This window comes from Hemitrygon akajei, chromosome 30 (assembly GCF_048418815.1).
Source record: "Hemitrygon akajei chromosome 30, sHemAka1.3, whole genome shotgun sequence".
NCBI classification, from domain to species: Eukaryota; Metazoa; Chordata; class Chondrichthyes; order Myliobatiformes; family Dasyatidae; genus Hemitrygon; species Hemitrygon akajei.
Window position 1 is genome coordinate 21,543,370 of NC_133153.1, and position 12,823 is coordinate 21,556,192.

The 12,823-nt window shown below is 38.1% G+C and overlaps 1 protein-coding gene across 16 annotated transcripts in view; it reads right to left on the reverse strand.

The window, feature by feature from the left end:
* The window catches only part of mef2aa (myocyte enhancer factor 2aa), a 194,294-nt gene that overhangs the window by 5,839 nt on the left and 175,632 nt on the right, over positions 1-12,823 (reverse strand). For all 16 annotated transcript variants that reach the window (XM_073033075.1, XM_073033069.1, XM_073033071.1 and 13 more), the window contains 2 exons: positions 8,641-8,755; positions 5,123-5,249 (listed from right to left, as the gene is read on the reverse strand). In XM_073033075.1, the coding sequence (XP_072889176.1) occupies positions 5,123-5,249; positions 8,641-8,755 (242 nt within the window). The remainder of the gene's footprint in view (positions 1-5,122; positions 5,250-8,640; positions 8,756-12,823) is intronic.

Sequence of the window (12,823 nt, forward strand, 5' to 3'; positions counted from 1 at the left end):
TGGGGTAAAGAGCATCAAGAAACATGGAAAAATATAGGGTGAACAAGAATCCATTCCTCTAGCTTTGGTTTCTATGATAGGCGACTTGTTCATCTGCATCATGGTATGTCTTTTTAAGTTTAGAGGAAGTGTACCCTTTCTTAGAAAATGCTTTGTAATTTGGAAATGTTTAAGATGCAAGTCCTCAGAGTTTTTAATGTTTTAAGAGTGTTGTTTGGATTTCAATGTGTTTCACTGAAAATAAATGTTGGGGCAGCATGGAAGTGTAGTGGTTATTGTAATGCATTACTGTACCAGCAACTCAGGTTCAATTCTCGCTTCTGACTGTAAGGAATTTGTATGTTCCCCCCATGTCAGCATAGGTTTCCTCCGGGAGCCCTGGTTTCCTCCCACAGTCCAATTGTGTACCAGTTGGTAGGTTAATTACTCATTGTAAATTGTCCTGTGATTAATTACATTGTTACATTGGGAGTTGCTGGGCAGACCAGCTCGAAGGGCTGGAAGGGTTTGTTCCGCACTGCGTCTCAATAAACAAAGTGTTTTAAACTACTTTGTTAGCTGAAAGTATCCTCTCCTTAAGTAATAAGAGGGGAGCTACTGCTCAAATACTGAGCATTGGCACCTGAACTTGCTGTAAGGAAAGAACAAGGAAATAACTAGTCTTTGAAGATTGTGTAGTTAATCTCCCTTTAGTGAGGGTACTTGTGGCTATTTATATCTGATCGGGCTTAATGTCTTCATTTCAGTTTAGAACTTCACGGGCAGCAAACCCAATACCATCTTAAAGTCTACTCTTATAATCTCCATGCAGATATTAGGGCATGTTACTGTGAGAACTGTCTACGTGTCCAGATACTTAACTACTAGGAAGAAGATTCTCTAAGATAATAATTATTCTTCTATAATTTCCAGCATGGAATTTGAAATGTCTATTGCCTAACAGTTCTCTGTCATAGTTTGTCTAGATCTTGAGGAAGCAGCTTTCAGCTTGACTATGATCTACAGTCAGGCAATCCTTGAGGCATACAGAACAGAAAGGTCACTGTAGGTCTCAGGAACCTGGAAATTAATGTTGAATAATTTTCCCCAATAGGGAAAACAAAATACCAGTCCTGACGTGCACAGGGAAATTACAATAAAACCCAACTTTGGGGATGTTATACTCTGTAGTCTACATTGTCAATAGACATTGATTGAAAAGCTATCAGCCTAAAGAGGCAAGACTTGTCACCATTCATATACTTTCCACAAGACAGATTCAGTTTTAATATGGACCTAATGCAATGACCAACTTAATTTCCTTTCCATCATAAACCTGGGCATGGTCATGGGAAAAATGGCAAGATTGAAAACTACAGGAAGAGGTCATTTCTCTCCTTCAGAAAATACAAAATTCATTTAAGTCAGTGGGAGGTGGTGTAGAGGAAATATTTCAAGCATATTTTATTTTGAGATACAACACGGAAGAGGACCTTTCAGCCCAACTTGCCACCTTGCCCAGCAACCCACCTTTTTAAAACCCGAGCCTAATCACAGGAATCTTTATAATGACCAGATAACTGTTACATTTTTGGACTGTGGAAGGAAATTGGAGCACCTGAAAGAAATTTGAGTGGTCACGAGGAGAAGGTACAAACTCCTTACAGATAGCACTGTAATTAAACTCCAATGCCCCGAGCTGTAATAGCATCGCACTAACTGCTAAGCTAATATTCGGCCTTAATATTGTCCCTTTAATCATATACATCAAATCAAACAGTCTCTTCCAAGTTTTCTGATCTGCACAACTGCCCTCTGGAAGGAGTAACTGTACAGATTCTTGAGCACATAAAAGGTACCAAGTCTAGTTTCCCATGCATCACAGATTATAACTCTACTGTGTAATAAACTGCAGTCTAATTATAACTGCATTGGAGCTGCATTTCCTGTGCTTGGGTTCTCTACATAACCATTTTATTTATATGAGGAAGGAATATGTATGAAGTAATTTCTGCTTGTTGATCACTCAATCTAACATTTCTTCATCCAGCAGTTAAGATAATCAATAATGCTTGGTCAATGATGGAGCGTCTTTTATGACAACTACTCACTTGGAGATGAAGATTCTGGATGGACGGGCGGGTGCGCGCACACACACACACACACACACACACACACACACACACACACACACACACACACACACACACACACACACACACACACACACACACACACACACACACGTGTAAGCTGTCAACATGTTTGCATGGTGCAGCATGCAAGTGCCTGGCACAAGTACTTTGGGCAATTGGACTAAGTTTAAGCATAAAATCTAATAGAATGGATTAGATTTCAATAATATTTCACTGTAAAAGGTCAAATTGAAGCAGCTCATTAACAAGATTCATGTGAGATACTAGCATCAATGACCTGGAACTTTTATCTCCAGAGTAGAAAATTACTCTGGCCACCAATTTTGATGATGCTGTTAATTTATATATAAATACTTTCTGGATATACTTGTAAATAGATCTGATGAAACACAATGCTCCAGCAGAGGAAATAACTTCAGTGCACTGAACACACACGGGGAAAAAAAAATCACTCCCAGACTCCCATAAATGCCAAGAAATAAATTAGTTTAAATGAGACTGCATTGCAATTCAATAAACCCTTTGACCTCTCAATAAGCATATCCAGATATTTGCTTACTTTTTCATTTAAGTAAATGAATTGCAAATAGTCATTAAATTTGTATTTTCAAACCAAACCTTTCAAATAGCCAGCAAAATAATTCAAAACTACTCCTGCAAAAACACATGTTAAAATGTTGCTAAAAGTCACTTAGATTTCAATGGATAGAAAACCTGCTTCAGGATATGCCTGATATAAACATTGCAAAACTACAATGTGTTATTTTTTGTTGCATGTAACATCAGATGATATTCATAATTTTTATTCAATAAGCAGTATTATTTTTAAATAAATATTTAAAACACAAAGAATTTAACAATTCAAAAGCAATCTGCTGTCTTCAGCCTTAGATAGGTGTTGAGATTTTCGACCTCGGGCAAAACTGGGAAACTAAGAGAGCCAGTATCTGAAATTGTTTTTCAAATATATTGATGTAATCACAGTCTTGAACCTTTCATGAGTTTGCACAATCAAGCAGTATATTATAAATAAGCACCAAGTTTTTTTTGCATTAAAATATACACTGATGTTGAGACCTCCGTCAGAGTTGACCACAGATATTGTGACCAAGCTGTCTAGATACGCAAGCCAGGGCAGTACAATGTGGAGGACAAGCTGTTGCCCATGTAGCAAGCTCCCCCTCTCCATGCATCTGATGAACCCAAAGGAAGGGCAGAGACCGACACAGTTTGGTACCAGCAGCGTCGCAGGGGTTACCAGTCAGCATCGAATACACTGATGTAGTCAATAACTTACTTCACTGTGGTTTTATTAATATTGAAGAGATTTCTAATATATTTAATCCTCTGCCTGTACATAACCTGATCTTAAAGTTGTATAAAACGTGAAGAACATTATGCTGAATGTTTCACCTTCAATAGTATAAACTTGTCAAGTTTAAGACAAGTTTTCCCTAGTGCCGTTGCACCTAATAAAATTATTTTATCTGAAAAGCCACCAAGAACAGAAACTCATCAGCTTCATTACTCCATATGAGTTGATAATTTCCCTGTCTGGGGAAAAGTAGGCCCTTTGTGCCCTCAAGACTGCACTCCCATTCATGGGGAATCTGCCCCATGCTCCATCTCTTCTTCTGACCACTTCCCCCATCCCTCATTTTAAACATAAATATATTAACAGTCACTCATTTAGCCTCCACAACCACCCGAGGTGAAAGTTCCATAGTTTCACCATTCAGAGCGAGAAGAAAAATTCCCTCTCAATTTAGCTTTAAATGACCTATCCTCAATCTTGTAACTATGTTCTCCTGTTTGAGATTCTCCTAGTAGTAGAAACATGTTGATATCTCCTCTGTTATATCCCCTCCTAATCTTGCCTCATTCTGCAAAACTCCACACACTATATATCAAATTCCATTCTTTTTTTTCTCCAATTAAATTATACTCTGCTTAAATTTCTCTTACCACTTTCTCACATTAAACTCCATTTGCCATATTTTTGCTTATTCAACCAAACTTGGTGGATTCCAAACATCTTAAAGGTAACATGTCCTTTTCAGCTATTTTCGAACCATCAGCAAACTTGGATCCCCTATACTCTTGTCCTCAGTACCAGGTTATTTGCACATTTAAATGCTCAGCAGTAGGTCATTGGACCTGACTATCTCTCTGCCCTTAGTTTTTCTAATAGATTGTTCCTTATAATTGTTACAAGTTCTTCCCCATAACATTTGAAACTAGCCCATCAGATATCTTTGGGTTATTTGCAATGCTAAAACTACTGCAAAGTACTGATTTAAATTATATGATGTTCTCTGTTATTAATTCCACGGTCTCACTCTCTAAGTGTTCCAAGCTCACTCAAGCTACCATTTAAAGATTAGCTTTATTTGCCACATGTGGTACATTAACCAATGCAATGAAATGCGTTGTTAGAGTCAACAATCAACACAGTCCGAGGATTTGCTGGGGGCAATCCATGAGTGTCACCATGTTTTCTGCACCAATAGCATGCTCACAACTTACTAACCATAAGCACATCTCTTCGGAATATGGGAGGAAATCAGAGCACGCTGAGAAACCCATGTGGTCATGGGGAGAACGTACAAACTCCTTGCAGACAGCAGTGGGAGTTGAATCCCAATGGCAGATTGTGGCCCCAATGCATAGAATTTTCTCAGTTTAGGTTGATTAAGATAGTGTAAGATGAGCATATATCATAAACTAAGAACCAATCTGCGACCATCACACACACACACACACACACACACACACACACACACACACACACACACACACACACACACACACACACACACACACACACACACACACACACACACACACACACACACACACACACACACACACACACACACACACTTCCCAAAGATCAAATACAATAAAACATTTACTGATATTTAAAAAAAAAATAATTTACTAATGATCAGCTTTCTCAGTAGCTCAATAAGTAATGGCCAACTTACATTAGTGAGCTGAGGGCTGTTTGTCCAAGGTGATGTTGCTGCCAAGCAGACATTGGCCCTAATGACAATGTCCCTGGTGAGTTGAATCCTGGTAGTGCAGATAAGTCAGCGCTGCTTAGTGAATAATCTGAAAGAAGATGAAGATGGAGGAGAGTAAACTTGAGAAATTCTGCAGCTGCTGCAAATCCAAAGCAACACACACAAAATGCCAGAGGAACTCAGCAGGCCAGGCAGCATCTATGGAAATGAATGTATTGAGTCGAGACCCTTCTTCAGGAAAATAAACAATTTCCACTTCAGTTTACATGACCCTGCATCAACCTCAAGCACCTAAAAGGCGCAATTTTAGTTAATTAGACCTACTAAGAATTATTCTGCACTTTGCCCATAGAAATTTTTAATGAATTAAAGTGCCTCAACACCTGCTGTATTCTATTTCAGGTAGACAACTACAATCCTGAAGTTGTTCTTCATTACGTATCTTTGGAATTTTGTAAAACTACAAATAATCCTAAATACAGATGCTGGAAAATCCATAGCAACACACACAAAATGCTGGAGGAACTTCGGGGAATAAACTGTCGGTGTTTTGGGCTGAGACCCTTCTTCTTCAGGAGAAATAATGCCCCCAGTTTTCCAGCATTTTGTTGTTTTGGAGCCTAAAGGTGACCATTGAGCTCAGTTAAAAAATTTAAAGCACTAAACTAGGATCAGGATTGTTTCAGGCAAAGCTCTTTGTTAAAAGATGAGGGACTGACCTGAATGTACACTGCTTGCCAGCTCTAACTGAGGAGGAGGCATGGCATTTTGGTGGTTATAACCTGATTTGGCATCGTCAGCTAACAACACTGTCACTGCATAGGATTTTGAAAACTGAGAAAGAGGTACAGTGGATTCCACTTCATTGGGACACATCAGGGCCAGCACACTATGGCCCAGTTAAGCAGCTGTCCCAATTAGCCAAAGTTTCAGGGAAATAGTTAAAAAGGTGTAAGAGAGATGAACTGAGTAACAAATTACATATTTAAATGAAATACAGATCATATTAGAACACTACCGATACTATTGCAGTACTATAAACCTGTAACCATATAACAATTACAGCACGGATAAAGGCCATCTCGAACCTTCTAGTCCGTGCCGAACGCTTACTCTCGCCTAGTCCCACCGACCTGTACTCAGCCCATAACCCTCCATTCCTTTCCTGTCCATATACCTATCCGATTTTATTTTTATTCCTAATATCTATTGATGGAGGAATTCAGCTCTGTCACATTCTTTCAACTATAAACGGACAAAATCAGCGCAGACACCTAATGTAAATAATGGACTGCCTTCAAACAAAACATCAATGATTGCACCCTCCAAATCCTCTTTTTTTTTGTAACACTGTATGTGATTGTTGAAACTTTCAACTTGTTTGTAGTTTCTAACTTGTTGAAGTAGTGAAATCATTTCATTTTCACTCCTGGCCATTTCTGACATCTCCAAACCTAAATGCTTGAAACCACAGCGAGCCAGTTTTGCATTGTATTTCATTTTATTTTTCGCTATCAGTGGCAAATATCACTGCTTTTTGAACACAAACATGTGCAACTGACACTATTAAAATCTGTTTGAAGACGATGTGTCTAATTGCCCTGCAAACGAACACAACTGATGCTAGTTAGAAACTGTTCGGCAACAGTCTCCTGCCCCAATAAAGTGGCATAGTGACCCAAATAAACAAAGAGAATCCTGGGTATTTTCTTGATTAGTTTTTGTTTGTTTTTTTTTTAAAAGAAGAGGTGTTCCAAATAAGAAGCAGTCCCAATTAACTGATAGCCCAATTAACCAGAAACCACTGTATTAGTTTTCAATGATCCATCACTGAAAAGCGGAAATTTGAAACACTTCAGGAGACTTTCTGGGAGACAATTTAAAGACTATTAACACATTAGTCTGTAAGTTCTTTGAGGACTTTCAAAGATTGTGCTACCCATGGGAGTCACCAGCAGAAAGATGATGGTGGGATCTTGAGGGGACAGGCAGAAGGATGTCTTTCCACTGGTGTATACTCAGCATCTTTCCACTTTGAACCCTTCTTCAATGAAACTAGCACAAATCTTCTACTCCTTCTCATTGCTGATAAAGGATACTGAGACAGTGCAGGGAAACAGAGCTGAGTTACACGATCTTGATGAATGGCAGAGCAGTTTCAAAGTGGATGACCTAATGCAGTGCATAATTCTTGTGATCTTATGTCCTTAAGTCAGCCTGGAATCTGCTGACGCAGCTGCACAGCATCAGTGGAGGAGGGTATATCCTTCACGCATATTACATTAGTCAACAATTTAGTGTTGCACCAGGAAATAAGTGTTTTAGCACCACTGGGCAAAATACAAATTATGGTTACCAGTAACAAGGATGAAAGTTAAGTGTTAAACCAAACTTACAACAATCTTATTAGCATAATGCCAATTTTGCAACTTTGAGTAAAAGTAACCGCATTTACACGTTAACATATTATCTTCAACCACATCATGCAAGTCCATCTCTCCTGTTGTTCAGTCACTATAATTAGAAGTTTTTTAATATTATTATATTTTTTTCTCACATGCATTAAATGGGTGTTGTGGATAGTACTAATGTCCAATAGGGTCCTCTACAAAACAAAACATAATGTTCACCATGAATAATTAAGCACAGCAATAGTATGGCTTACATTCTGAATCAGGAGCTAAAGTAGGACCATTGCACTTCCCAATCAGAAATGCATGAAATGATCCTGTTGCTGTAGTTTGATCACTGGGAAGGGAATCGGACTTTAAGAAAAGGGAATGGGAGAGAACATCCAAAGCTAAATTGGGAAATATCATCCCTTTTTGAAGAAGACAGGATTACTTTTTTGTCAATGAAGTAAATTAGGGTCGGAAATTGTAAGTGTCATTAATCGGATTCTGTAATAAATCTATAGCTACAAATAAATGGATTTATTCATTACGACCCTTGCTCCAGAAGAAATACATGGTCATGCTTTGCTCCATTATGCTATTATATATTTTTCCAAATATATTTGGAAATTATGCTTGAATTTTCTCAGTTCTGAAGGATTTCATGCCTGAAATATTGTTTCTCTTCCACAGATGCTGCCCAAGATGCTAAGCTTATAAATCAGTTTATTTCATATTTTATTTCAAAGTTCTAGTGTCTGCAGTTTTTTAAAAAATCACTTGCCTTTGAAGCTATTATATTGTTTGTCAAATTTATTTGTTTTTGATAATCTCATTTATTTTGCACTAATATCAGCACTACCTCTAGATGAAACAATATCTTCACAGGGCAAATGGCTCCGTACCACACACGTGCTACCAATGAGTACACAGGAGGCCAATAACCAAAAATCTTCCATTCCCACAGCTGGGCTGCAGCTTCGTAAGTGTTGCTTTAATTCTCACAAATTAGGTACGCAATGGACAAATTTTCCAATCGCCACATTTCAGCACAAATAATAATAAATGCTATTGCAATAGTATTACCATTGTTGTATGTCGAATACAACAGTCCATGTGATGGTAGACTTGGAGTAGTAACAGACACAACAGGAGTTGCAAGAGCCTGTGTTGATTGTGAACTGCTTATCCTCTGTACATTCTACAAAAAAAGAAGCTAGTTAGCACTAGTACATGCAAAATCTTGATTTAAAGACTTTTGTATAAGCAGAATGTGTGATGTTACAGAATCGTCAGAAAAAATGATTTCCATTCTGTATATATTTTTTAAAAGTGAGATCTAAATGCCTTTGTTATGCTTAATTCACAGGGATGGCTAGATTCATTACTAAAGTGAGAGCCCAATTTAACATTTTGCAAATTGCAGTCATTTTTTTAATAACCAAGATCAGCCAGGCTTACAATAATGGAAATTATTCATTACTTAAAATTATGTGTATTGGAGATTTCTGCTGTCAAATTGAAAAGTGCACAAAAGAGGTGAAACTGGGGCCTTAATAGTTTAATATTCTGTTTCCTCCATTTGACAAATTAAATGAGAAATCCTTTATTTTCTATAACAGACACTAAAGCAGAGATTCAAGGAAAAACTGCCAGGTTTCACTAGATAATCCAGCTCACGTGCCTCAATCACATTGATGCTGCCAGTTTTCTCAACAGGCCACCAGATGGAGTGACATGAAGAAGTCTAAGTAGAGGAAATCTTTGTTCGTTCAGCAGAAAGCCAACTATCGGATATTTTATGAGGGCATCATCCCACTGTTCAATGCTAAATTTATTTTCAGTTCAATCACATAACAACTCTAATAGTGGATAAGTATTTGAAACAAGATGATTGATATAGCATAACAATGACACAGCAGGAGTGAAAGAATAGTTTCAGATAGCTTTAATAATGAGATAGATATAATGATATACACATCCTTCAGTGGAACCATCATCTCCACATAAATAGGTTTGCGCACATTGTTATTCAGACAGTTTTTTGTTAAATAAGACTGAAGCTGAAACGTTTGAAACAACACCAAAATGCATTATTCAATTTAGTTGTATAGCCATCGAAAAGAACCTGTGCTAGCACTTTAATGAATGTACATTTACCCACTCTAACTAACTGATGGAACTAACTGGTCCAAATATAATGAGCTGGCTTGGGATCTAGATAGTGAAATGGTGTTTCTGTGCTAAGCAGGGGCAAGAAGTTGTTACTATTTTTCTTTGACAGCTTTGTGGGCCACTCAAACATTGTTAGTGAAAGTCTTTATACAGCAAGAACTTCAATTGCAAGGTCACAGGCAGTATGGTCAGTCTCCCTGTGTAATGTCCGCTTTAAGTGTTATCATTGGCTTCAATGCAGTATTCTCTTTGATGCGTTGCTGTTCCCACATGTAACTTAGATCTTTGCAGACAGATCTTAAATTAGCATATCACAATGTAAAATATACCTCTCTAGCTACAAGGTAGGATTGTTGTTGAACGAATAGATGGTGCAGTGATGACAGGTTGCTGTAAGAGTGCCCCCAGGAGGGGTCAGAAGAACCAGAATATTGCTTGCAAGGAGATGCTGTATGCTCTTTGTGTCAGAAATCTTCAGAGCTATTATCAAGCACCCTGGGAGGGAGCTGCCAGAGAGGACTCAAAAGGGACACAAGTTGAGGCACTGATGCCTTGCAATTTGGGAAAGCCTGCAATGCAGAGATTGCCCTACCTACTCGGCCTATTTCTCTGAGCCAAAGGAAAGCTCAAAGTAAATTATCAAAGTGCGAGAGACACAATAGAATCAATGAAAGACAGCACCCAGCAGAGCAGATGACAACCAATGTGCAAAATAAACAACAAACTGCAAACAGAAAAACAAAGAGGAAAATAATACGAATAAAATAAGCAATAAATATCAAGAACATGAGAGGACGAGTCCTTGAACATGAGTCCAGTTCAGTGGGAATAATTCAGTGATGGTGTGAGAAAAGTTGAGTGAAGTTATCCCCTCTGGTTCAAGAGCCTGATGGCTGAGGGGTAATAATTGTTCCTGAACTTGGCAGTGTGGGTCCTGAGGCTCCTGAACCTTCTTCCTGAAAAAGCAGTGAGAAGACCTGGATGGTGGGCTCTTTGATAATGGATGCTACTTTCCTGCCACAAAGTTCCATGCACAAAGCTCAATAGTGATTGACTGAGCCATATGCATTCCTTCTTGTAGGCTTTGATGTTTGATACCAGGTTATGATGCAATCAATCAAATGCTCTTCCCCACACATCTATAAAAGTTTCTCCAATTTTTCGATGACATGTCAACTCTTCACAAACTTCTAAGAAAGTAGAGGTGCTACCATGCTTTTTTTGTAATGTCACTTATGTGCTGGAGCCATGGCAGATCCTCTAAATGATAACACCAAGGAATTTAAAATTGCCTAACCTCTCCAAATCTGACCACCTGATGAGGACTCATTCATGATCTCCAGTTTCCTCCTCCTGAAGTAACTAATCATCTCCTTGTTCTTGCTGACACTGTGTGGGAGGTCATAGTTGTAGCACTACTCAGCCAGATTTTCAATCTCCCTCCTCCTATATGCTGATTCATGATCACCCGCGACTCAGCCAATGACTAATGTGTCAATGGCAAACTTAAATAAGGCACTGGAGATGTGCTTAGCCTCACAGTCATATTTATAAAGCGTGTAGAGCAGGGGTCTAAGTGCACCACCTTGTGATGCACCTTGTATTATCTGTACTGTTATGCATAAAGTCTCCTCTCATTATTTGTTATACTGTTATAGTAAGATGTTGCAAAGAAAGGACCAGCCTGGAAAGACCTTGAAACCCCCCAGGCAAATCCATCAAGGCGCACAAGACTGCAAGATGTTCCATCCAGATCTCAGTGAGAAGAATAAGGAGAGTCAACATTTTGGGTCGAGACCTTTCATCTGGAGAGAAATAGTCACAAGGTCCAAAGGTCCAAAGCTGCTTGACCCACTAAGTTCCTCCAGGTGTTTTTGCATGTTGTCGGCATTTGCAGTCTCTCATGTCTCAATGACAAAATTGTCCCTTTCAATGGCAGCTTCAGAGCAAGTTGAGCTAGTAAAAAGTGGCTCTTCTGAGAGAAAATAAGGAAAAAAAAGAGCAAGGACAAAAAATATAAAGGGACTCATTAGGCATACAGAGTTATGCACAACTTTGCTGTACTCTGGACAAAATCACTTCTCAAAGAGGTTACAAATTTTTTTGGATTATGTGATCAAATTTCTAATCCTAGAATACAGTACCAAGGTTGGATCTGAGCAACCAGATCATCAAGGCTTATGTGGATAATAACTACACAAATAAAGTACCAAAACAGAAGGAAATGAAGGGTGGAGTGGGGAGAGATGGGAATGAAAGGAAGATAATATAATTAGATTATATTACAATGGCTATAAAGCCAAACTATTCTGATGGAATTTAAATTGAGCTCTTAAGTAAAAGTCCTACAAAAATTTCCAAAGTTGGTTATTAGACAAACTGTATATGCAACATGCATTAGCTCAATTGGTTCTAAATGAAGTAACTTTAGATTAAAAGAAATGCCAGTATCACAAAAGCATGCAGAAAAATTACAATATACCAAAATTAAGGTATGCTCATACACACATCAATAAATCTTGTCACAATATTAAAAGAGTTCCATGCTCTTAAAGTTATTGTTTATATACATTCCTGTTATGACCAATGGAATCCCAATACAAGATGGATATTGAGCTATTAGTGGTTGAAAATAATTGAATGAATTGCAATATTTTTAATTGAATCAAAAACTAATGATTAATTAATATTAAGTTACCAATTCAAACTAAATTTTTGGGATTCTCAAGAGATACTGGTGATTATTAGAAAGACTACAGTCCACTAAATCAAAGCAGAATGCAACGTATTACCTGGAAAGTAATCAAACCTTTCCATGGCTCTGCTAAGTTAGAAAGTTACTCATAAACTGGGAGTTGAGTGGAGGAGAAGAATGTACAGCAGTTGTTCAGTATTATTGCAGGAGCTCTCAAGGGCTTTGAGAGCCATGCAGCTGGGACAGCAAATTGAAGAATGCAATTCTGAGATTTCATGCTTCTACAAAATCAGCAGTAGCTTCAAAAAATTTGGAATGGGATTTCTTGAAATGACTAAAATACAAGGACAGTCCAATTACTTGAAGAGATATGTACTTCCTTCTTCAAACACAAAAAAA